Genomic DNA, 26,441 nt, shown 5'->3' on the forward strand with positions numbered 1-26,441 from the left:
TACCAATTTCCAATTTGAAATACTATTTTATTCAAATTGAAATCGCTTTTGAGGGTTGGAATAGCGCTAAAATATTTTTTTCAGCCAACCTAACAATTTCATGCGGGCGACATTTGAAAATACAATCCTAGTCCACAATAACTTCTATTTTATCCGAGTACTCAAGCAGGCTTTGACTTTTTACACTACATTGAGTGATTTTATTTTTAGACTACTACCATTTCTACTTTCGCAGTATTTTTTGGAAAAAACTACTCAGTTTTAAAGAAAATTGGATTATCAATGGTAGAATCTGGTGGTGATAAGTTTGCATCACATTTATGAGCGAAATCGTCACAAGAACCACATGAAACTTTAAACCCGGGGGGGCCGCGGTCGTAAGCAATTTTAGGGGGTCCGCGAAGTCTATAAATTTACAAAATAGTTGATAACCTAATTTGTATTTTTTTTTCAATTAGGAAAATCACGAGGCAGTTTCGCTTCATTATTAGTAAAACTCCAAAACTCACATCCACAGAATGGCTGTCTGTGATGAAATATCCTACTGTGCGGACTCATTTTAATTGCTAAATTACCAATAGCCTACAGATACATATATTTTGCATGCATAACCTGTTTCCATGATACCTTAGATGAGCTGCTTGTTAGAAATGACCAGGCTTTACATTATATGTTCATGAAAAATATTTGTTTGTCAATTTTGATGCCATATTTGCTGCGGTCAGACCCAAATGTGTCGCCGTGACATTCGCCACCATCAATCTTTGTGGAAATGGTTCTTCGGCACTCGTTCAAATCAAATCGAAAGCGTGGATTTTCAAGACAAGATATCATTTGCACAAGACTGGTGACGAATGCACGGTAATTGAGTTCAATTTGAGCTAAAAATTCGGGGGATCTGTGCCGGTCCAAAAAGGGTCCGCGGAGACAAAAAGGTCGTGAACCACTGCTGTACCTGAACTTATCTGTAGTGTTGATCAGTCGGTTTACATTGGTACATCTTGCAATTATAAAAGTGACCACCGCCAAGTAACTGCTGCATCGACCAAATCTACTTTTTGAGACTAATCCAACAATATTCAGACTTTTCTTCTCAACTTCCACTTTAAATAGTCTTGATACGTGTTTGAGACCACTACTTCTACTTGTACTCGGGTATCAACGCTGACTGCTCTGAGTAGCGAAACTGTTGGGGACTTACAGATCGAACTTCACGAACAGTTTGCTCTACGTATTTCTGATCGATCTCGTGTTTCTTGGCCTCCAAGTCTTCCTTGGGCAGATTTTTGGGGATCCCGCGAACCTTTTCGTCTCTCTCGACTTTCTTCTTGGCCTGAAGATCTTGCTCCTCCCTACGTTGACGAGAAACGAAGACGGGGAACTTAAATAGCTGCTTTGTGGCAGGCAAAATATTTTTCCAAATTAGACTAAAATTAGCATGGAAGCTACAGTTTTTTCCAAATGTGATTAGAATTAGAATTACGGCTACAAAGATTTTCCAAATCAGTGAAGAATTAGAATGATAGCTTAACAGTTTTTACCAAATTAGATTAAAATTACATATACTGAATTTGCGAAAATTAAGTCAAGTTCTTTTCATGTCAAATCAGAGTTCATCAAAGCTTGAGAATGGCGAATACCTGTGTACTGATGATGCTACAACTAGACGGAATTTTTATAAAATTTTATAAATATATATAATTATAACCAAGTTACCGCGACCAGAAATGGGGTAAACGCGGTTAGTAATCGTACTAGATTACGACGATTACAGCATTTTCGAGTAATCGTAATCGACTACTTCACATATCCAATCGATTTCTTTGTGAAAGAGCGATTACTTTTTATGTATACAAGGACTGACCTAAACCTAACATTCGTGAACAACGAACAGTGATTATATTATTATCAGTGATAGAACAAACTTCTGATTTTCAAACGCCACTACTCATTATAACGTCAGATGTATTATCTTTGCTCGTCATTGCGTAAGAACCATCCACACATAGTAAATAGACATTTGATGTACAATGTATGTGATTGTGAGAACACCCGCCATGCTGTATATCAGGTTGTCAATACACTCCAGACGCCACTACCTCGTAGCAGCATAACAATCACCACTCTACCTATAGTTTCAAATAGTAACTTATGTTTTGTTATGCTTAGTTAAACGCAGTTTGACTGTTGTTGCTTGTCGAGCAGTAGGCCCATGTAGCACATATGTACACCGGACAAAGATTTTAAATTTTGTACTCGTCAAATAAAACATTTCAATTACCACAATGAATCATTAAAAATCAACAGCTGCAGATATATATCATAACCCAGCCGTTTCTCGTAACGGAAGCTTGTTTCTGTATCTGTATTAAGTGGAAGGCACAACTGTATGTTCACTTTATCTTATTCCCATGCGACTCTACTTGAAACGGGCGCCAATCGTTATCTCGCAATTCTTAACTCAACATTTCGAACAGACGTTATAGCCATCCACTTATGCACCATGTTAGCGTGGGTTGTGGCTAGGATCAGGACCAAAACAGCAATTTGTCCCCTACTTCAAACGTTGGTCTTGGGCCCCCATAGGACGGTCTATTTTCAAGTTGAAGACTGAATTTCGTCTGTAATATTAGTAATTGCATTACATCACTATTGGTTCTAATCCTCTCTCCATCTGTTATGCTGTTATAATTACTTCATGACCTCCGATCTGTTATATAATAATCAAAAGATATTGGAGTCGCCCAAACGTACCAGATTAAAAGAAAAACTTTCGTGAGACGCACACACAAGTTGTCATGTCTTCATTCCTCTGTGGGTGCCCCGGGTGGCATTTGTATTGTTAATTAAATCTCTCAAAAATACTCTATAATTCAAGTCGGTTTAAGAAATACTTTCAAGTCCCCTTGGAGCTCGCTCGCCAGCCTATTGGGGAGGTTGAGGTGCGCTAGTTACAGACCTGGCAAGAATGCAAATCGTTGGGGTTAGGGTTAGGGGTTAGGATTAGGGTGTAAAAATGAAAAAAAAAATTCTAAACTTTCAATTCCACATGGAAGCTATAATCTGCCTTTGATAAAAATGGCTATTAGTCTCATCTAGAGCTGACATAGTGAGCTAATGAATAAATGCAGAATTGATGAATTTGAGCTGATATGTTTAGAAAGCGAAAGTTTTAGTCGAATGTGCTCAAGTTCCCCCACCCTACCCTAACAAGCGAATGACGCATCATTTATAAATAAAGTTGTTATCTCATTGGGCCTTTTCATCGCAATCGTTATATTGTGTTCCAATATATCTTCCAAGTTCTAAGAAGCAAAATAAATGTAATCGTGAGTAATTGTGATTACTTTTTCAATGTAATCGTAATCGACTACTTCCTGATTTTGCTGTAATCGTGATCGCGAGATTCAGAAATAATCGGAATCGCAAACGATTACATTCATGAAGTGATCCCCCCATGTCTGACCGCGACAGTGGGGTGATTATTGACGATTTCTCTCGCAAAAATCTGTCTACATTTCAAAATACAAAGTAAATAAGAAATCTCTAATAAATTTAGGTGGATGCAGTAACACCAATGACAAGAAAATGTTTTCTTACTTTTCCGCAAGTTTTTCCAGCTGCTTGTTCTCTTTCTGCTGTTCCTTGCGAACGACGTCGCTGAAATCTTTCATAAACTGAAAGAAAATTGAGTCAAAAACGAGTCGCGCTTACAAAATTGCACTCGACTAACGTCGTCGTTGATCTCCTGTCTGGCGACCCGCTCTTTCTCGAGATGTCTCTGAATGAGTATGAGCATGTGCTCCTTCTTGGCTTCCGGAGGAAGAGCCGTGTTCATGTCGAAAGGGAGGTTCATTTCTAAAGTTCAGGTTCAAGTTCATGAGCATGCAACACGCGGCCACGTGGCCAAGTTAGTATTAGGGTCAAGTTAGATTGTTGTTCGAAATTTCGCTTCTAGTAACGAGTCAATCCCCATTTTGTGAAAAGCCATGCGGCAAGACATTAGTACAGTCATGGCTCATGTATGAGCATGCGACACTTGAGCATGTGAGCTAAAGTTAGGGTTGGGTTAGATTCTTGCACTAAACTTGCACTAAATTGTTGCACGTTGAAATGTCATACAGCCATTGATTGAGATAAAAAAGTGTACAAACTTTTCACATTAAACTTTCTCGAGAAAATGGTGGATGATCTTTTCTGTTTTTCAAAATAAGCGCTGAAAACGGCGTCGTATTCCTGTGAAATCAAAATACGACTTGAGGTAAAAGTTTCCCATATTGACGTTTTTTGCATGTTTTTGGAATAATTACTTTTTAAATTGAGTCGTTTGTAAAGATCGTAATTCGGGATTTATAAGCGAAATTGTGATACTGCTGAATATCTTTTACAAACTGCATGTATTTGTACCGTTTTCAGTCAACTGACTGCAATGCATGACTGACCTCTCGTTGCTTCTTGAGAAATTCTGCTATTTTTTTCTCCGTCTTCTTATGCAGGTCTTGGTGCTCCTTGCATTTCTGCAGCGCTTCAATCCCAGCCGGGGTGAACGGGGTCACTAAAATCTGATTTGATACGAACGGAACTTGACTTTTGTTGTGTTTATTTTTCATTTGGGATGAAATTCAATTCAGGCTTTTGTGAAATCAGTTATTTTGATTCAAGTCCAATTTGAAAAAAACAAAACTGTTTAGCCATCATTCTAATTGTAACCTGACTTGTAAAAACTTTCTGTAAAACTCCTGAAAATTCAGTATTTTGAGCTTTATTTATTTCTATTATGAGTTTTAATTTTATTTATTTTATTTATTTCTATATTCCACCAATATTTATCCCACCTTTTCTTTTACTTCTCCGTTCTGCTGCAGGCTCGGAATTTCTTTCTTCTCCACCTCATCCAGTAGTATGTTGAGAGCCTTCCGCCTGTCGTTGATCGCTTTCTCTTCTTTCTCTCTCTTCTCGAGATGCTCGATCGGGTTGGCCAGCATGGCCGCCATCACTGAAACGCAAACCAGGACGTCACTCCACGTCTATTCGTAGGGTAGTGTACATTAGTGCTGTTGAAAATTCTTTCTTCAAATTTTACTGCTTATTCGATGATATTGCCTTGGTTGGCTGAAAAAAGCAGGATATCAAATTTGGCTCAATTCCAACCCGTAGAAGAAAGCTATTAGTGTTCAACTATTAATTCAAAAATTTCATACCGTAAATACTATATTTTTCAAATCAAAAATTTAGACCCCAATAACTTTGCCTCTACCGGACTGAATTTCTGAAAATCCTACAGCAGAACTGTACCGTTCGAAACAACACAAGCTCACCGTACATACATTTACCATTCTCATGCTTAAGGAATCAACTCTGATTTGATATGACTTGATTTTATTGCATTTTAATAATTCAGAATGTAATTAAATTTTCGAGTTTTTGCAGATTCATTTATTCCAATTCCAATTTAATTTGTAAAAAAAAAAGTATATCCATCATTTCAATTTTAATGTAATTAGTAAAAGCTAAAAATTTATTAGTCTAGAAGAGATAGAGAGAGGGATCAGATTTATTTTCGCCGGCACCATAGAGGTTCTTTGACGATGGAGACGCGATACGACCTTTAAGCAAGGTCATCTAGTCTGCACCACCGTATTTTTCTCCTCCACGTTATCCATGTATGCTGAGCGCCTAGCTGGATAGCAGCGGATACCAGTTTTAGAGTCATTGGTCTGACCCGGCCGGGGATTGAACCCACGACCTACCGATCGAGAAGCTGGACGCATAACCATTACACTGTCTCGCTCGGTTTGTACCTTCCAGTTTTTCCGGTATATAATCTTTGATTTCGATGTAGACGAATATCGAGGGCATGTTGAGAGGCTGGTTGCCTTCGTTACGCAATGTGATGTAACGATAGCCGGGCCGCAGAGATTCGACCGGCAGGTACCGCTGTCTGATGCAGTTGCCGTTCGCCTCCTTGACGCTGAAGCAGATCGTGGCCAGAGACGGGAGGACCACCTGCACATGAGATGAGCATGGGTTTGACTTTGTAAGAACCGAATTATGCGGACTTGTGCAAATTACTTGATTTTCATAACGCCCAACTACGACTAGAACTAAAACTAGAATACTCGCCACCAGATCTAGAACAACTCACTATTCAAAATCCTCAACTAAAACTTGAAAAGGTTTTGAACAGTCTGTAGTTCCAGTTGCTGATTTTGAAGAGAGTAGTTCTAGTTCTCTCGTCAGACAAGCAGATGTTCCTGTGTAAATCCAATACGGTTCCAATGAAATAAAAAAGAACAAGTTGCATCGGGATTGAATAGTTATGAGTAGGGCAAGTTTTTGTTGCACTAAAAACCTGAGAAAGTGGTATTTATTTTTTAAATTTTAACAAAAGTTGCAAAAGTTGCATTTTGACAACATTTTGCTCGGTTGACTAAAAAAAAGGTCCATTTTCCGGCTCAGCTCCCGAAACACCAGTAAAAGCGTTACTTCGGTGCTGATTTACGGTGTTTCAGTCGAATTTGGCCGTGTATTTCCCCCAAATCGAAAATACTTTCATGGAAAATCGAAAAAGTCACAAAATGTTGCAAAAAGTTGCATGAAAAAAATGGACAAAGGTTGCAAAAAGGTGCACTATAAGATTCCTTCAAACAGCTTAAAACAGCATTCTACATATCTTACGAGTATTTAGGAAGCTGCCGGAAGCTGTAAAATAAAATTGCAAAAACTTGCCCTAGTTATGAGTCTTGAAAAGTGAGTGATTCTAGTCCTAGTTGGTAGTTTGCAAAGCGAGTAGTTCTAATTCTAGTTGCTACTCATCCAATAGTCGGTTGAGAGCCTTAAGCCTGTCGCTGATCTCTTTCTCATTTTTCTTTCTTCTTGAGATGCTCGATCGGGCAGTTAGTTGTGTATTAGTTAGTCAGATGCGGAGTTTTAAAGGTCCTTAGTTCTGGTTCCAGTTCTAGTTATGAGTCTTGCAAAGCGAGTAGTTCTAATTCTAGTTGCTACTTTTGAAAAGTGTGTAGTTCTGGTTCCAGTTGCTAGTTTTGAAATGTGGGTGGATCCATTTATTTTTTTAAATCCAGTAGTTTTTACAAAAGCCTGCTCGCGACTCACTTTGGGAAATAGAAAAGCGTCCGAGTTGTAGTACGGGTTTGTGCCGTTGTTCTGCACCGTGTTGGTTTTAAACCTCCGCCTCACCGTGTCTGCCACCAGACCGGTCATGTCCACCTCCACGCATGTGCTGACTCGGGACGTCGACAGGAATTGACCGGATATCACCTGAAAGTGCGAAAAATGCAGAAAATTGTCTGCGACTTGTATTTTCAAATTAATCGTCTTCATTTTTTTTTATTACAATGTTTATTTTTCAACGTATTTTTTATTATTTTCATTTATCTTGATATTTTTCAACTCAATCTATGGAGAACTTACACTCCGAGAAATTGGCCGTTTGACCAGAAAAAGTTGGACACCCCCGCCTCACGTGCTCACCTTTATGGACACTGCAGCGGCCACCACGCCGTCTATGGTGCTGTGAGCAAACGGGTTGAACTGCCTATCAACCCTCCTCATGTGTTGGGGCTTCAGCAAGTAGCCGCAGTTGTTGTTGAATTCAAACAGACTCAGGTTGAGCTGCATGCTCGAGCCTGCAACCGAGCACAGAGATGGAGAGAAGGAAATTTGGGCAAAGTAAAAAGAGTATTGACGTCATGATGAGTCACAATTACATGTCATTATGATAGTTGTTTATTGCTTTCGGTATCATTTATGATCTCGAAGACTTTCTGTGACTTGATTTACGGCACATCGACAAGGATAGATAAATCAGTTTGACAAATCATGACAGAGCAATGCAATATCAAAAATCAGCCTTCAAATAATTCATTCAAACCACCATATGTTTGCACGGTTTTCTGCGTATTGTATAATTTGGATTCTCACAAGTTTCATTAGTTATGACTACCACAAAGTTACGATACAGTTGTGGTCTTGCGTCAAATTTGTAATTACACTGCTACATCGTACTTTGCATTTGAATCTCTGTTTATCTGCTTATTAATGCGCAATTATCTCCCAATATGGGGTGCACAATAAGTCTCAGGGTTTTGTAAATGAATCTACATTATAATTTCATTATTATTTGATAATATATGAAGAGACTGTTGGAAGTTTAAAACTCCAATATACTAGTATGAGTGTATTATTATATTATGTGATTAGCTAAAAGTAACAAATTCAAGTTTCAATGACACGGATGGGCGAGAACAAAATTTTTACTTACAAAGAGTCTGAAAATTGAGAGCGACCAGTTGGCATCCGGCATTCCAAAACAGCTGCGGATTGTAATTTGACGAGTCGACGCGAGCTCCCTTTGGGTAGATGCGACTCAACTGTCGCTTGTTGTAGTTGACAATCTCGATCGGGTAGTAAGTCAGGAGACGCAAGGCACCGTTTTCTGTGAGCGACGAAATTTCAAAACTTCTTTTTCGCTTCTCCGCGTGTTCGAACGATTCGAATCTGAAAGGAAAGACTTGCGTCGAGACTCAAACAGACCAAAGCCGCAATGACTCGAGTCGTGATTTTTCTGTGACTCGATTTGAGTCACTTTCTGTGTTGACTCGACTTGCACTCGAGTCATTGCGGATGACTCGACTAAGTCAAATGATTTAAGACTCGGACGGCCAAGACTAGCATTATATTGTACTGCAAAGAATAGTAAAGTTACCATATTATTGGTATTTCGTCTATCAGTAACAGTCTTGTACAAATTACCGTTCCAGTCGTGAGTTTTGAGAAGCTAGTACCGTACTTCTTCCCAAAGTGGGTACTTCTAGTTCTAGTTGTAGTTGTGAGTTATGAAAAGTGAGTAGTCGTAGTTGCAAAATTTACAAAGTGAGTAATTCTAGTTTTCGTCGAAAATCCAGCAGCTGGTACAAGTCTGGTCTGGACACAAACAGACCCGGTCCTACCTGACAGGTTGAATGTAGTTGACGAGGGAAGACATGGCTTCGTGAGCTTTCGATTCTTTGGAGGCAGTTCCGCTGCCCATTTGGTTGACGTCAAACTCCTCTTCCTCTTCCTCCTCGTCATCCCAATCCTCTTCATCTTTGCTCTCACTCTTTTCCTCGTTCTCAGACACATCAACTGTCAAGAAAACGACCGTTTGAGAAGCAAGAAAAACTTTGACTGTGGATTAGCGTTGTTCAGATTCCAAAATTGTCAGGAAAATTCGATGCTTGTGACCCAAATGTAGGTTTAGTACGTAAAAACACTTTTATGAGCAATTTTGGTCATTTAAATACAGTTTTGAAAACAGATCTATTTTATTGCAATATCTTATCTCCACTCGGTCGTATTCGACTGATAACGTCACAAAAGCTATAGACCGGTGACATGGTCAACACTACAGATCAAGTAGCAAGGAGGATTGCCCCGTGGATCTTTGGGGGCTTTTCGGGGATAGAAAATCACCATAAAGATGACAAAAATTGCTCATAAAAGTGTTTTTATGTTCTAAACCTTCATTTGGGTCACAAGCATCGAATTTTCGTGACAATTTTTTAAAATCTGAACAACCCTACTGTAGATCTGGATCTAGGCTAATTTCCTATCCACAACAACATGACAGTCGCCAATAAGTTTTCCCTGTGAACATAACAAAATTTATGGTATTTCTTTTTTTTGCAGATTCCGGGGATGCACTGATTACGTTGTCAGGTTGCCTAAAAAAAGGCTGCACACCAAATTAGGCTCGATTCCAACATGTAGTGTAGATCTGAGCGCACATGAGTTTGAAAAATTTTGCTGTCAACCTCATGAGATTGTTGAGTTGTCTACAAAAGCGATGCAAAACGAATTTGACGCAATTCCAACCCGTAGAAGCGAAGTGATTTGAATTTTTCATTTATAATTCTGGGATTACCCACCGTCCAGGCTAATTTTGCGAGTCCAAAATTTTTTAACTGCAAGAACCTCACTTCTACGCGTTTGGGATTGCGTCAAATTTATTTCATGGGGTTGACAGTAAAATCTGAAAAGGTTTATTTCAATTTTTTAAAATAAATTCAAAATGTTCGAACTCCTGTACGTTCACATCTACCAGTTGGAATCGAGTCAAATTTGATGTGCAGTGTAACACGTTATTTTCTGACAACCCTACTGTACACCGAACTTGGCTCGCTTCGCGCTAAACACTTCTCATGCAGCATTTTCGGGAAAACTAGAAATTAGCTTTGAATTAAAATGAGAACATAGAAACATGTCACAAATTAGATTAGAATGAGATTAACTGGATTTCTCTCTAAATAATCAAATTAATAAACTAGAATTATCTAGGTTGGTGATGGTTGTGGATTAGCAATTGCACTAGACTTGAGAATTTCAAAATCTAATCTAATTGGCTTCACACTCCAGAAAAACGATTGTCAACATCTCACCACTGGTCTGCTCCGAGAGAGACTCCTTTATGACGCTGTCGCATTCCTCCTTTATCGTAAACTGCGTCAGGTCTGTCGAGGGGGGCGCGGACCCTTTTCGTTTTTGAAGCTTCGATCCATTTTTAGGGAGGGTTCCGGGAGCCCTTTCTGCGCAAAACCAATATTTTTCAACACAAAAAGGTCAGAGGTGGTCAAATTCGTCAAAGTTGGCACTCAAATGTAAGCGATGCTGTAAATTTCTACTCAATTACAAGTAGAACTAGCAATTTCAAAGTAATCGTCACAACTACTTCAAGCGTAACTAGAAAATGACGGGTCAGAAAAGAAGCAGGTACAAAAAGTAGATTGGGTTGAGGCGATGAGGAGTCAACTTCTTTAGCAGTACATTATAGGTGGAAAGTCTGAAAATGACAATATCTTGATAACCAGTGGTGAAATCCTTGAAAAGAGTGGTTTTGCCTAAAAACTGTTCCGAGTATATGTGGAAATAGGGTATAAAACAGGAAATATTATGAAAAAAATGAAAGATGGGAAAAAATGAAATTTAAAAAAAGATTGAAGGATGAAAAAAATTAAATATGAAGAAAAAATTGAAAGATGAAAAAAATGAATTATGAAGAAAAATATTGGAAGATGATAAAAATGGAAAATGAAAAAAAAATGGAAAATGAAGGAAAAACGAGATGAAAAAAATGAAAACAAATAAAAAACGAAAAATGAAAAATTGCAAAATAAAAAACGCCGTAAGGCCTGGTATCGTATCTTCATCTACACTTTGTACGGAACGAAGTTTTCCCCATTTTTTTTCGACTTTGAATCCGTCAGGCTGCTCTACGACAAATTTGACTTCAGCCAGGACTTTCGTTCACCCGACTTAGCGCTAGACGGCCCGCGCGACCCAGTCTTCCCGTACTGAAAATGGGGCGAGTTTTGGGGCGAGGGGTTCGCCCCGCTAGAGGGTGATATCGGCGCCGTTTCGGATTGTATGGAGGCGCGCTTGTGACGACCTGCCAAACACAAATGCGCATGGAAACAAAAAATAATAAAATAACGCAGGCTGATGAATATTCCATATGAAAATAACCAATGTTCCCCATGAACATAAAAGTATGGGGAACTCGACTCACTCTCAAACTCGGCCGCGGAGGAATCAAAGCTTTTGGCCTGATGCGGCAGCTCTGTGATTGCATCAAAATAATTAGGGAGCGCTCAAACTTTAATTCCGACTGTTACTGAATGCGTTCATGTGAAATATTGTAAAAATATTGTGTTTTACCTTTTTCTTCTCCTTGCGATTTCTTGTCTCCTGAAAAAAATGTTGAGATGACAAACCTATAAAGATTTAGAAGGACATTGTCTTAATGACAATGAGGAATAACCTCTGTATCCCGTCAAATAAATTCATTTTCAATGATTTCACCTATTCGGTCAACTACATAATTATAGTTGTATAACTAGATTATTGAGAGCGAAATCGAATTTGCCTCATATTTCTGTGCTCTTGTTTTAATTCTGGTCGAATTTCTGGTTTTCCTGAAAATGCTGCAGAAGAAGTGCATCTTGCGAAACGAGCCAAGCTTGCTGTACAGGTGTTTGTGAAAGAGGACCAGAGTGGGAAGGGGGGGGGGGAGTTAGTAAGTTATGAGTAGGGCGATTTTTTTTTTACCTAAAAAACGAAAGATTTTGACCTAAAAAATCTAAATTTTGACATTTTTTGACCTTAAAAAACTAAATTTTGACCAAATTTTGACCTAACGTATGCAAATGAGGTGTTTTACCAAAAAATGTTAGGGGTAATCGTCAGCAACTAGTAGAGAATTGGAAAGAACATTGTATATCAACAATCGTATCACAAAATATGACGTCACCAGCATGAAATTTCGAGTGAGAGAACGTTCAATGTACTAATTATCGAGACGACCGATTTCGAATCGTAGGTCGAGGTCGTTCACAATTCCATTTGTGTGCCTTGGAATCAACTTTTATCAAAATACACCAACCAAAACTCTGTCAACAGAAGGAGTTCGTGTATCACCTAAAAATAGTACATTGAACGTTCTCTCACTCGAAATTTCATGCTGGTGACGTCATATTTTGTGATACGATTGTTGATATACAATGTTCTTTCCAATTCTCTACTAGTTGCTGACGATTACCCCTGACGAGTGTCAGCCGAAAATATTCGGGTTCATTTCAATATGAATATACTATTTAATTGTATATTGAAGTTCTGTACCTCCAAGAAGCTCTTCAAAACATGTTAGAATTGTACTACTGATCCTCATTTCTGGTATGAACTGTCTGTCGTTACGAAGTAGTTTTCTCTGAAAAAACTTTTTTGACTCAAAAACTGACAAATTTTTACATACCAAATTATTATTTTACCAAAATCTGGCCCTACGATGAATTCCAGTACATGACGTACTATGGAGAAAATAATTAAAATTTGTTGTAGTACAAGGTAAGATACTTTCCTAGATTCCTACATTCTCGGCAGGGATATCTACAACTACATATTTAGTTCTAGATCCCTGATTCCCGGGTAAAAAGTGTCTGTCTTTACTAGGTAGCTTGCCAACAATGGAGATGTGGCGAGATAGCGTAGTGGTATAATCCACAACTACAACACCTATCGGTTGTGGGTTCTAGTCCGACCGAGTTCAACTCCAGAATTCCTGCCGAAGTGTTGAAGGTTTATCTAGGCTCCTCCTCGTCATCTCATCCGCGGAAAGATAGCATAGAAGTGGATCGTGCTACAAGTTAGCAGATACTCGATGGATATGGAATCGAAAATAAAGAATATCAGCCTGGTGTAAATGACCATTGTAGGCTAGTCGACAAACACCATGAATATACAAACAACAACAAGAAGAATGGAGAAAGAACGTTCAACTGTAGCAGATGTTGGCTGACAACAATGAAGTTGTGCGAGCGTACACTGCTGGTCACACTGACAATGGTGTACATCTCAATTTTTCATAAAGATGTAAGAACCATGCAATGCCCACGCAGTCTTGCTTCACTTAGGATATTGCGGTACGTTGAGCATAATATCGTGTCAACCTATTTATTTCATTTGACTTTTTATGATTCACAATGAGCAGACAATGCGCCGTCTGCAACGGTAGGACTGGGCTACAAGCTGTAAAATGTCAAACGATAAGTTCAGGGATTGTGATGAGTCTACGATACAAATGAAAAGCAGGTTGCAAAAAATCTTGTCTTTGTAAACAATTTTGACATTTTTTGACCTAACGCTAGAATTTTGACCGTATTTTGACTTTTTTGACATGTCAAAAAAAATCGCCCTAGTTATGAGGCATTCGATCTCACCCAAACAGAGTTGTATAAAGTAAGTTAAACCTGATTGCACGTGAAAATGAACATTGAAACAGTGAACCCAATGAACCCAGACTTGAGTCACAAGCTCACAACACTATGACTCGGACTCAAACCATTGAACCCTGACTTGGACTTGGCTCGGTGGTGAAGTGAAAATGACTCGATTTGACTCTAGTCAAAACTATAAAAGTAAATTGACTTGTAACTCGGTTACAACCCTAATCTCGCACCGCTTGTGCAAGAAGTCATCATTTTCAAACATACCCTGGAAACATACCTGGCTTCTGCTTTTTGTTCTTGACGATAATTTTTCCCATCAAATCTTGCGGCGAGGGCAGCGGGACTTCCGGTTCGAGCTGAAAAGTTTCCAACCACGTTTTTTAACAAAAACACGCAAAAACATAGGTCAAACGATTACAATTACTCACCGGGTACTGGGGTAGCGGGTCGACGAGAAGTTTGTCCCCGAAAATATCGCGACAATATTGAGATATCTTGGCCTGGTTCTGAGGGCTGAAAAGCAAAACCCGGTTTACATAGAATATATTTAAATTTTATTGTCTATTCCAAAACGTAAAAGGGTCGTTCATTAGTGATCGAAACAGAATACCCGATTTTGAATCAATTTATAAATTTAGAAGGATTGAATAATATAGTGATATTAAAATAAACGCGAATATTTTCGGCTGGCACCCGTCAGGGGTAATCGTCAGCAAATAGTAGATGTGAATATGTGCATTTACTAATCAGTTGTATATCGAACCTCCAAAAATAAACAAAAATATTGTCAAACCTGTCGACGTGATTCTCAAACGACAAAATAACGGGGTAAGGGCTGGTCTTGAACGCTGACTCATCGATCGCTTCAATCACTTCTTTGACCGAAACTTCTGAGCAGAGAGTGAATCTGAAGTAGTGAGAAATGATAAGCTGCTATTCATGAGTTAAGATCAAGAATAACTTCATAGCAGGGTTGTAATGAGTGGACTTGACTGTAGTCATTTTTTTCAAATACGTAAATGACTCTACTCAAGTCAATTTGTGTATTGACTCGACTTGTACTCGAGCCATTGTGCATGACTCGAACAAAGTCATATGACTCGAAACTAGGACGGCCAAGACAGACATTTCATTGTAACTCCAAAGAATAGTAAAGTCACCACATGATTTGTATTTCGTCTAACAGTCCTGATACTTGGAAAATAGGGCGTGAAACTCTTAGGACTGAGGGAAATTACTATATTATGAATGTGAGCCATTCTATATCGCTCGAGTAGAGTTGAAAAAGTGGGTTGAACTGGATTGAACTCAAAACTGTCCAAAGTCCAAAAAGTCCAACAGCAGTACAGTAACCAGTACATACACCTAGAGCACGAAACCTAGATAAATCTTGAGTGCCAGTTAAAGTAGAGGTAGCAACTAGATAAGTATAATTATCTAATTAGACTAATTAGAGCAAAACACCGGTAATATAATTTGTGAGATGTTTCTTTGTTCTCATTTTAATTCTAATCTAATTTCCGGTTTTCCTGGTATAAGACATGATTTGATATGAAGTGAATCTGATTTTTGTCATTTTTCTTCCTAATTCAGAATTCAATTCAATTTTCCAAGTTTTCGCGAATTCGGTCATTCTAATTTTAGTCTAATTAGGAAAAAAAAACTGCGTTGCTATAATCCTAATTCTAATCTAACTTGGAAAGGCTGAAAATTTTTTTAGAGCTCTTTCATTCTAGAGTTAACTCACCCGTGAGTAATATTGGGCTCAACTGTGCCTCCCGAATCCCAGCAATCCAGTTCAACGCACCTACAACCGGCCAACAAGCATTGTCGGTACATTTCCGCGGACGAACGACTGCGGTACTGATTTCCTGAAAAAATGTGATTTCATCCCAAAGAATTCTCCAAAAAGTTTCTTGACCTCACCTGTGAGGTAAGTGTTGTGAGATGAGTTGATGAAATAATGTGACAAAGGCTGGTTCATGTCCTGGCAAAGAGCGTATTTGGTGGACGACACCGGCATATTCTCGTCAGATTGCAAATACGCATCGAGCCCTTCCACTGAGAGTTGGGCTGAAAAATGTATGATGTAAGAATCAACGTTGAATACAGGGTTGGTCGACTAGAATACTTTTAGCTTTTCCAAATTAGATTTGAATTAAAATTCGAAGAGACTTAGAAATAGCATTACACAGTTCTCCTGTAGCATTTTCAAGATAAACAGAGATTTGATTGGAATTAACCCTTTGTAACCGGCCGGCCTACTGACCAAAATTTTACGGCATCCCCATAAAAAACGATAAAATGTCATCCATATGGCTTAAATCGACGCCCGATATATTGCCGTAAACCTGAAGTAGCCGCCTAGCGGTCTGAGATACTCTCACGGCTCAGACGCCAGAGGGAATAGCGTTATGCGAGAAAATGTTCTCGATTTCTTGAAAATAAAATACAATTTTGTTCTTCTATATCTCCTGACGTCATACCTAGGCCCTCTCTTAGTATATGACCACCTGATTGCCTTCCGCATGAATCTCTACGTTCCAACGAGACATTACATGCTACTATAGCGCTTCATATCCCAGCGCTACAATCTTGGAAGGGTAGAGATGATAAGCACAATTACGCGGCCGCCGCCGATGAGTAATCGATTACGTAATCTCGTATTTTCGCTGAAGGCAACGCGCGTCCGTCCAGTTCTACATAACATAGCAACTTCCTTGGCAATTTTGCCTTTAGTATACATCTCCATGCTATTGAAGTGTTATCAACCCCAGTTGCTTGTTATATGTAACTTGCAACTGCAAGGGATCCGTAAGTATACACATATGGCCTTATTCGACACTGCCCAGTGCCCATATACGCTCGGGAAGTCATTTCACGTGAGACATTGCTTTATTTCGCATCAAGTTGAACTGTATTATACACGGCTAATGTTCCATGTATGATCAACAGTAGTTATAGAAGCCAACAGTAACTTCGTGTGCCATCTAAAACAGATATATAACTGCCTCTATATGATGTTGTTATCACAGGCTCGGGTACAAAAATAGCCTAACTCGCCCGCTTATTTGTGCGGTGTTAGGGCTGGTGTCGGCTTTCTTATACAAAACTAAGCTCCATGATAGGGATATTGATGGATGTGCCAGGATAATGGCTAACCATATGTATAATTTGCTACTGCCTGAAGCAATTGTACATCTGTTTGAAACCGCAACGAGTCAGGTCATCTTACGCAGCCATGATTTTCACGTAATAAGGTATGCTTCTTTCACGTCAATTTGAAACATCTTCTACGTGCTAATCTTCGATATAAGGACTTTCATAGAATAGTACGACCAACAACAAGTCATAGAAGATAACTGTAATCGGTTATATGACGTCTGAAACGGAAGATACAATGGTCTATATTTCAGGCGGTCATTCATCATTACAAATTCAATTTTGCGGGAAACATTATTGCGTGTTCAATCTGCATTTCAAGCAGGATATACATTGAAACAATAGGTTATACATGGTCTGATGTATGCGTATTTATAAGAGCTACACATACAAACCGATTGCAATAGTTTATGACCAATACAGGTCTAGCTATCTTGGATTAAGTAGCGACTCGTCTGCGTTAAACAGTCTCGGTCTAGTATACTAGACCGCCGGTCGCAAAGGGTTAATACGAGAGAATGGAAACATTCCAGAAATTAAATGAGAATTAGATTACCGGCATTTAGTTTACCTAACCATGACCTGACATATCGATCTCGACTTCATACACATGCCACCTGTCTTCTTTTACTTTTCATTCAGAGTGCATGCTTCCTTATTTACATCGCCTAGGCCCGGGTGGTTGTCTGGTCTCAAAGACTACTCCAAGTCGTTTCAACACCTTCCTCTCTTTCATTAAATCGCAGTCTTGCGGTGTATTGAAATGATGAAATTTTTAGCAATAAATTGAATTGAATCTAGTTTTTCAAGCCTGGCCGAATATCAACAAATGTTAAAACTTACATCTCTTGGCCAGCATCACATTAGGCTCGTACTTTTCGATCAGCGTTCGGACCTGTTCGTCCGTCAGAAAAGGATGGGGGACTTCGTACAGCCTCGAGTCGCGTTGAATCGTGTTTATGAAACGTTTCGTCTGTTCGAGAGACAGATACACCTTCCCGCCTCTGAGAAAATAGATGAGGTTGAGTGACAACATATTTACAGTCTATCACATGATTTGCACCAGACTTGAAGGACTCAATCAGGACTAGATGATTATAGTTGTTTAACTAAACTAATTATAACGAAATGCTGGTAATCTGAATGTAATCGAATTTGTGGAATGTTTCTCTGCTCTAATTTTAATTCTGATCTGATTTGTGGTGTTCTTGAAAATGCTACAGGAGAATTGTACGATGTAAAACGAGCCAAGCTCGGTGAACAGACATTTGCCATTTTCATGATTGTGAGAATAAACTCTATAACGCAGAGCGAATGTTTGTAGATGTTATAGTTGTATAATATAATCTGACTCCAGAAGGTTGCGTTTACAATTCGCTGCGTGTTTCTTCTTTTGACGGATCGGCGTAACCACGCCGTATGGCCTTGTTGGCTGACGTACCACGAAGTCTGTCTATTGCATACGTATTCGATGGATCACACTGTCGAATATATTTTGTTTCTGTCTCCACGACTTGTAACTTCATTGAATCACGTACGGCAGGGGTTCTCAACTTTCCTTGCATAACGGGCCGCATCTTGACAGCAAAAACCGCTGCGGGCCGCATAACATTATTACCGTATATTTGCGGACTACTATTATATTTAGGCTAATATAGCCTATTTACCAGTCGTATATGGGCATTTAGTACATTTGTATGTATTCTACAGCATTAATGAACAGCGTTCTCAAGTTTTCAGTTGCTGTTTCTAGTGAGATTATGTCATCTTCCGGCGGAACAAGTAAATCCCTTCATGAAGCGTGCATTGCATTTGTTCCCAAGTCGGTATGTGCAGTTGTGTACCTTCAAACCCTTGCACCAGAGAACAGAACTCTGTTTCAGTGCGTGAGCGAGCAAGTATAAAATTGCGGTAACTTTTTCGTTACAGAGGCCATTGTCACTTTAAGCTCTCAGTGATATGAGAAGTATCATGTTCGGGGTAACTTCTGAGCAAACTAATCAACTCTTCTCCTTTCCTTCCATGGCTGATGCCATGCACCAATATTTACAGATGTCAGCTTTGTCAAGTTGATGTTGTTTGCTAGTTCCCTCTCCCCACGTTTGCCCGGCCGGCATTACGTCTACAAATACATCCACTCTGATAGAATACTCCAATACAATTAGCGTTGCATTGTCCGTGGATTTTGTCCAATGCTAGGTTAAAGTAGTCTACGCGGCAACGTGTCTCACAACATGCGACAAAAGATCAACTGACATTGCTGTTACTCTTCTTGTCAGGGTTGAATCAGACAACTGCAGCTTCGAAATTTGTTAGGTGCAGTTGTCCTTGCGGCTAAATTCCGGAAACAGCGGAGATTCGCACAGTATAGTAACGTTTTGTTTGAGACACACCTCTTCTAGCAGATTTCATGGGTTTAGCGATATACCAAGCAATTTTGAACCATGCGCCTTTAACGTCGTCGTCAATCTCAACGATACCCCAAAATATGGATTGCTGGGCCTGAGACCTAGCTAGTAGCCTAACGCCTTTTTCTAAGATCAAGTGATATGTATAACTCCAGATGGAACTGTCCGAAGACCTATTCAAAACAATACAAATCTAAACTCGACCATATATCAAGAAAACAGAACACATTGAAGAATGAGAATAAATCAAACGAAACGTAGACGGTGCGACAAGAAAGCTTATGCATCTAAATGAATATGCAACAATGCTGTGCCGGTAGTAATTTTGATTATATTTAAAGAGCTCGCGGGCCGCAGAATAAGCGTCTGCGGGCCGCGGGTTGAGAACCCCTGACGTACGGCAATGCCACGGACTTCCGAATCAGCGAATGATGAATGAATAATGAAATATCTCTGCGTGGTATTACATTTGCATATCCTTCATAGCCACGAGAGAGTCTATGCACCAAAACATCGCACGATTTCATATTTTGTTATCCACGTTCAAACGACAAAATATACGACTCACAAAGGTCTTATTGGGTCTCAGTTCAGGGAATTACGTAAGGTTTACCAACTCCCTATTGAATATTATTAAAATGGCGTTATACCAATATATTTCGTTGAAAGTTCCCCCTTCCTACCAAAAGAACTTAGTGTAAAAAAACGAATATATTGGTCAATATCTCATACCTAGGGTCGTACAACATATGGACTGAGGCTAATCATAGGGATTGGAGACAGGAAACGATTTTATATGCAGGGGCAAAAGTAAACTAATGAAACGAACTACCATCCAAGCGTTGCATTCGGAAACCCTATTTTACATTACCATCTCGGAACGCCTCGCAATATCATCGTTCCATCCTACTGGCAACTGAAACTCAGATCGACAATAGTTAGCGTTCAAACAAAACAAAGAAATAAAAGAAAAGACATAATTTAACCAGAACAAAAGCGTTACAACAGCGACATTAAAGGTCACTTCACATGCAATAACATATTACCATCAAACACGAATGAAAATTAGAATATTAAACAGCCCAAAAGCGTTACAACCGTGACATTAAAGATCACTTCGCATGCAATCAACAAGTTAATGAAAGTGTATAATAAAGAGCAACAAAATGAAACACAATACGATGCAATTCATAGTCGAAACCAGTCTATATGCACTGACGAAAGCCATCAACGTGTATGCAACGTCAACACCATAATTCATCCAGCAATTATGCTTCGAAACCCACAGAACATGCTATTCACTGTCGTCAATCACTTCTTCTACTTTCTCATTATTACTGTCAACCCGTCCAGCGGGAACAGCAAGCATTCCTACCAAATCCGTGTTGTCTGATCACAACAACAGAGGGCTTATGGCAACTCAACGACAATTCTACAGTGACCATTTCAAATATGACGCACAGTTCCGTGGCACATAACCGGGCCTACACGAGACTAACATTTTGCCTTCGTGGCCCTCCCAGCACTTATCGAAATATATTAATTTCAATCAATATCACACTTTAGCAACGAGCTTCGGTGACCACACCTTACATTTTCTGATGGGAGTCACAACATGATCCAGCAATCCTGCATTTACACAACGTATCAATGCACAAGGCACAATTTTCATCACGCATATCTTTTCATCATGCATATCTTTCTTATTCTACGCGATTTAATGCAACACATAATCATTTAAATGTCGTAATCACGTCATAATCATTCGGGCTGAAACTGCCAAACAAAATCATCGAACACGTCGTTATCTACATCAAATGGCGGAAAGTAACATCAGTCTGTTTATGCAGACTACTGAAATACAGATCAACAACATTGGGCGCTCAAAAAAAAACACAAACATCACTTAATACCTCAAAACAATACATACACGATATGATATAGATTTGCTTTGAACTGAACTTGATTTATGTTGCAATTCTTTTTCATTCGTAACTTAATTCAAGTTCCAAGTTTTTGCGACTTCAGTAATCCTAATTCTAATTGAATTTGAAAAAAAGCTATAATAGGAATTCGAATGTTTTATGGAAATGTTGAAAATTGCCTAGTTGACGAACTGTGATTTGCGCCTCTCAACATCAAAGATCATCATTCGCAGAAGTGTAGGAATATCAACTCATTTTGATCAAACATATTAGCGACTCACAAATGCGAAAAGATTTTGTCCAATTCCGGTCTTTGACAAATTAATTGAAGAACTTTTTTGAAGGCAATCAGAGGAAACTCGCTCGGCTCGATCATTTCGTCTTTCTGGAAATCAAATGCTTGGTTATCATTTGAATGGAATTCTAAAGGTCAAACAATGACCCCTGTCATTTCGATATTATATTCATAGTGTAGCCCGAATATTTTGAAGTTGAAATTCTTCAGGGGAAATTGTAATCAAGTCAAAAGGTTCCGAGTCACAAGTCAATATTGTTGTTATAGATTTGACTCGGGTCAAGTCAGGTCATTGTCCCCTCACCATCGACTCAAGTCAGGGTACAAAGGGTCGAGTCCGAGTCATAATGTTTGGACTCGAGTCCGAGTCATAGAGTTCACTGTTCGAATCGAGTTCAAGTCAAGTTCAACTCACTTTTTTAAAACTCTTGGGTGATATCGCAGACCTCGCATTCATATTATACTCATTTCTCTCACTTTTAAGATGTTTATTCAAACGAAAACGACAGTTTCTGGGCTTATTTTCTAAGTATCTGTCTTGATTCATATGATTTGGTTGTTTCATGCACAATGACTCGAGAACAAGTCGAGTCAATACACAAAGTGAATCAAAGCGATTTTTCATTTAAAGAAAATGACTCAAGCCAATAAAAAACTGTGATTCGAGTGGAATCATGACTCTAGTCCAGTGGTTCCCAACCTGTGGTACGCGAGTAAATTGTGTTTTTTTTCGACCGAAGGGAGTTATTAGTTCAGATGGGGTTGACCTTAGGTTTTTTGAAGCCGTCGTCGTCGTGGGTAGGAGCAATCCCACCAATGACGGCCTACGGCAGCGATGGCCAACCTGCGGCTGTAGAAGGGAATTTGTGCGGCTGTGAACACGTAATTCAATTAGTATGTGTAGGCGGCCGCCGACATGCAATTTGAATTTACGAATTGACTCCGGATTTCTGCGCGCAATTTAATGTGTCTTTGTTTTTCCAATTTAATATGGTAGGGCCCTTTGCAATTAGAGCATCACATTTCAGATTCGGAGAGTAGAGGGATATGATGCGCCTCGTATAGAAATACCAACTCGGAATCGTGTACACCTCACTATATACCGACAATCCTGATGGGAGGTCAAGAAATAACAGCATGTAGAAAAGTGACTAATAACAATTGGCCAACCCGAAGATGCATCATCGCAACTAAATTTTCGAAAACACCCCCTCCATCAACTCTACCGGTCAATCCGACCACATCCATGGGCTGAGAAAGGTTAAATGTTTGATAGTAATACGTAAAACTACTAATATTAATCACGAAATCCAATAGCCAATCTGAAAAATACGCGCTTCGCGCGGCAATTCCTGCGGTCTCATAACATCACCAGTGACCCCTCGCGATTTCGGTGCGTATAGCAACCCTATATGAATAAATAGATTAGTCCGGAGTTCACCGGAAATGGACAAAGACACTCTAACGTGGGCATTTGGCGTAGACCTACAGTTAGTTACGACGCCCCGGGGTGCGGCCGTGGGCTACATGAGTAGTTGAAATGCGGCCGTGAATGGCAAAAAGGTTGGTTAGCCACCCCTGGCCTACTGGGAAGTATCTAGTCGTAAAGCATTAGGATTCTTACCGAACCAAATTCCGTTTTAATATATTTGACCACAAGAATTCCAAATGGATCCACTACAGAAATCATATACTGCACCTTGAAATGGGCAGTTTATTTTCTGTTTCGTTGCCTTCGGCACCTCAACCCGGTGGTAACATTTTTGACTACCTTCGGCGCGCGTAACTTATGTAGGTGGTACGCGAGCACTACATAAAACCTCGAAATGGTACGCGGGTGGAAAAAGGTTGGGAACCACTGCTCTAGTCATAACAACCCTGCAATAGTCAGGCTGACCTTTCCTTTACAGGTGAGTCCAACGCTATGAAATGCATTCGTAGTTCGACCGTGATTTCCACCGAGCATTTTGATGCACCTACCAAACAAAGAAGAAAATTCACAGACTAAATCACAAAGTAAAGATTTTCCACCCACTTTTTGACCGGTACTTTTCCGAGCTGGTTCGTTTCGTAGATCATTTTCGAGTATCTAATTTTGAAATTGGGAGGAACACACTGTCATGCTCATTTAACGACATCTGCTACAAAAGGAACTCACATCTTCTCAATTGATCTCTCGACAGACATGTCAGCAGTCAGGGGATGGTGTGCTGACTCGAACAAAAAATCAGCCCACATCTACCAAAGAAATTTGATTTCAATCAGATCTGAACCAATTTTTTGGAACAACATAGCAACATCATTGACGTTGCTTTGATGTGTGTTTTTTGAATGTTGTTAAGGTCTGTTTAGTGACCAGTAAGCCAGTAACTAGTAAATTCGAATGGATGTATGTTTGGAATGGTGTGAGCACTGTCATTTATAGAATCATTTATATAGAATAGGATGCTGAACTGTCGCAACAAATACCTATCTGGTGTTTTTGTAATATCACAAAACACATGTAGCTCAGGATCAATCGTTTAAATCCTAACCACCACCCCTAATTTGACTTTACCCAACAATAACGATTCCACAAGCTAACCTCACTCCTAACCCAAGCTATGGTTGAGCCTAGGAGCAAATTCAGGTTATCTGGTCTTATACTCAGGGGTAGTTCGATTAAGGTTGGCTTGTGTTACGATTAGGGTTGGGGTTATGATTAAGGTTGGAATTAGCTTGTATTATTGTTGGTGTTTTTTTAGTTAAGTTCAGATTAAAATTCAGGTTAAAATTATCGGTAAATTATCAATAAGTATCAGTTTGTTATTAATTTGAACATTTCAAAACACACAAGACTGTGATACAATTAAAAGGTGGGAAGGTGTCGAAACGACTTGGAGTAGTCTTTGAAATCAGACACCCACCTTGGCCTAAGCGGTGTAAATAAGAGGCATGTACGCTGGATGGAAAGAAATATGGGATAGGATAAAACGACTAGTGATGAAAATGAAGGACGAACGTGTTGAGGTTGATTTGTCAGATCGAGGTCCTGTAATCTTGACGGGATGACTAGTATTCATTTTGACAATTGTAAAGTGACAGGGCTTTATTATTTAGTTTTGACAGCATCAACTCCTATACCATGACGGATATGGAACAGGTATAGATGCCACAATAAATAAATCTCATTGGACACAAGTTTTAAAATTGGTCCAAGCCGGAACACAGATTCATTCCTATGTAACTCGTTTACTGTCCTGTAGTCACCTTGACAACGGCCAGAGGCTTTTTTCCAACCGCTATGAAATTTATGAACTGCGGTTCGCTGAATTTCATCCCAGACACGATTGTCAAGCATTTCGACTCCAAAGGAATATTTGTGTTGCCGGCTACCTCACGAATCTGCGGGTCCTGCAGTAATGCGAATAAGCCAGTATAAATAAGTTATGTTTTCGCGGAAAAGCTCTCACCATAATCTGAAGCACTTTCTCCCATCTCTCCGACTGTGATTGCATACAAATTAAACAATAATTAAATTTAATAATAAAATGCGGTTAGTTGAATTTATAGAGGGTCCTTCAGCTGCAAAATCTCTAATAGATCCTTAGAATTAATAATGGTTTACATAAATGTAGGTGCAAACCGACATATCGTCGCTTACGAATCAAAGTAGCTGATGTTCATTTTACACATTTTGAAAAAATTAATGTCAAGTTTTCATTTTTTTTCGGTCATATCGTGGCTGCGATTAACATTGAAACAATGTGATTAAGATCAATACGACCGAAAAAAGAGAGCATTTTACAAAAACTTGATATTCTATAAATTGGAAAAATGGTTCTCAAAATTTGATTTCACCGTGACCATATCTTTGTTTTACATCAGAGCAAAAATGTGTGAATTTCTGCCAACGGGGAAATAACAGATCATGGACCATGTAATACATCATTCATTCAATCTTATAAAATAATTAATTATCTCTGATCGGTATCGGTGCAAAGCACAAATTTAATTCGGGTTCAGAAATACAAATTCCTACCACAAGGACTCACTTTTGGAACTCTCGCATATTTTCCAATCCTCGTGTCGCGAATCGACGAGATTTCCAAAGACTCGGTGTCCTGACAAATAAACAAATCCAAATTTCAAAAAGTCCAAAATAGATAACTAAAGGATAGGGTCTCACCTTGTTCGGTTCCTGCCAGTACACGATGTAGCCTTTTGGGTCAATTTTCAGAGTAACGGGAGTCGGGACAATCGAATCCTGGGTGACGAGAAAAAAGGGTGAAGATTGTGGGGTATTGATGAGGAATATGATGTCAAGTAAAAGAGAACTTTGTAAGTCCAATAGCAGGTGATAAGATTGGTGATACAATGTTCTTTTTAATTCTCTTCTAGTTGCTGACGATTACCCTGACGAGTGTCAGCAGAAAATATTTGGGTTGATTTCAATATCAATATATTATTCAATTGTATAATAACAGTTTCTTCAGTCTGTAATATCATCACAGACAATTAAATGGCGCCATAAGTCATAACATCCTCGCAGGAGAGAAGTGCAAGCAGGAAAAGCTTTCAACAAATTTCAACAACTTCCTGATATTAAAATGGTTCTAGAATGAATAAATACTGAGGTTGGTGTATCTGCTGTTAAACTAGATTGACATTCTGCATAGAAATGCAAGATATAGTCACTAGCACATGTGGAGCATATATGTTGGTCAAAGTGATATTATATATGTTATATATGTCTATATGCTATAAAGTAATATTACATATGAAATTCAACGCCACTGTGAAAGTCGGTAGCCCAACCCTAATTACAAATTCGCAAGCCTTGGCAATATTTAACAATACCTGTAAAAGGGTGAAGTTGAAAAATCAGGTGCGT

At 39.1% G+C, this 26,441-nt stretch overlaps 1 protein-coding gene across 2 annotated transcripts in view; it reads right to left on the bottom strand.

Moving 5' to 3' along the window:
• LOC145450501 (1-phosphatidylinositol 4,5-bisphosphate phosphodiesterase beta-3-like) overlaps positions 1 to 26,441 on the bottom strand; it is a 30,168-nt gene that overhangs the window by 3,500 nt on the left and 227 nt on the right. The window contains exons 2-29 of one of the 2 annotated variants that reach the window (XM_080329021.1): positions 25,737 to 25,814; positions 25,603 to 25,671; positions 25,021 to 25,053; positions 24,818 to 24,961; positions 23,727 to 23,806; positions 23,604 to 23,657; positions 23,466 to 23,544; positions 21,555 to 21,658; positions 17,784 to 17,944; positions 15,705 to 15,851; positions 15,526 to 15,649; positions 14,572 to 14,685; positions 14,207 to 14,291; positions 14,056 to 14,134; positions 11,713 to 11,742; positions 11,564 to 11,614; positions 10,437 to 10,583; positions 8,970 to 9,144; positions 8,282 to 8,517; positions 7,492 to 7,646; positions 7,114 to 7,278; positions 5,802 to 6,006; positions 4,836 to 4,996; positions 4,443 to 4,562; positions 4,155 to 4,236; positions 3,734 to 3,858; positions 3,601 to 3,677; positions 1,202 to 1,352 (exon numbers count right to left, since the gene is read on the bottom strand). In XM_080329021.1, coding sequence (XP_080185147.1) covers positions 1,202 to 1,352; positions 3,601 to 3,677; positions 3,734 to 3,858; positions 4,155 to 4,236; positions 4,443 to 4,562; positions 4,836 to 4,996; positions 5,802 to 6,006; positions 7,114 to 7,278; positions 7,492 to 7,646; positions 8,282 to 8,517; positions 8,970 to 9,144; positions 10,437 to 10,583; positions 11,564 to 11,614; positions 11,713 to 11,742; positions 14,056 to 14,134; positions 14,207 to 14,291; positions 14,572 to 14,685; positions 15,526 to 15,649; positions 15,705 to 15,851; positions 17,784 to 17,944; positions 21,555 to 21,658; positions 23,466 to 23,544; positions 23,604 to 23,657; positions 23,727 to 23,806; positions 24,818 to 24,961; positions 25,021 to 25,053; positions 25,603 to 25,671; positions 25,737 to 25,814 — 3,231 coding nt within the window. The remainder of the gene's footprint in view (positions 1 to 1,201; positions 1,353 to 3,600; positions 3,678 to 3,733; positions 3,859 to 4,154; positions 4,237 to 4,442; positions 4,563 to 4,835; positions 4,997 to 5,801; positions 6,007 to 7,113; positions 7,279 to 7,491; positions 7,647 to 8,281; positions 8,518 to 8,969; positions 9,145 to 10,436; positions 10,584 to 11,563; positions 11,615 to 11,712; positions 11,743 to 14,055; positions 14,135 to 14,206; positions 14,292 to 14,571; positions 14,686 to 15,525; positions 15,650 to 15,704; positions 15,852 to 17,783; positions 17,945 to 21,554; positions 21,659 to 23,465; positions 23,545 to 23,603; positions 23,658 to 23,726; positions 23,807 to 24,817; positions 24,962 to 25,020; positions 25,054 to 25,602; positions 25,672 to 25,736; positions 25,815 to 26,441) is intronic. The other variant, XM_080329022.1, reaches the window with a different exon arrangement.

The sequence above is a fragment of the Botryllus schlosseri genome, chromosome 11 (assembly GCF_051294905.1).
Source record: "Botryllus schlosseri isolate E-star chromosome 11, Bs_hap1, whole genome shotgun sequence".
Lineage (NCBI taxonomy): Eukaryota > Metazoa > Chordata > Ascidiacea > Stolidobranchia > Styelidae > Botryllus > Botryllus schlosseri.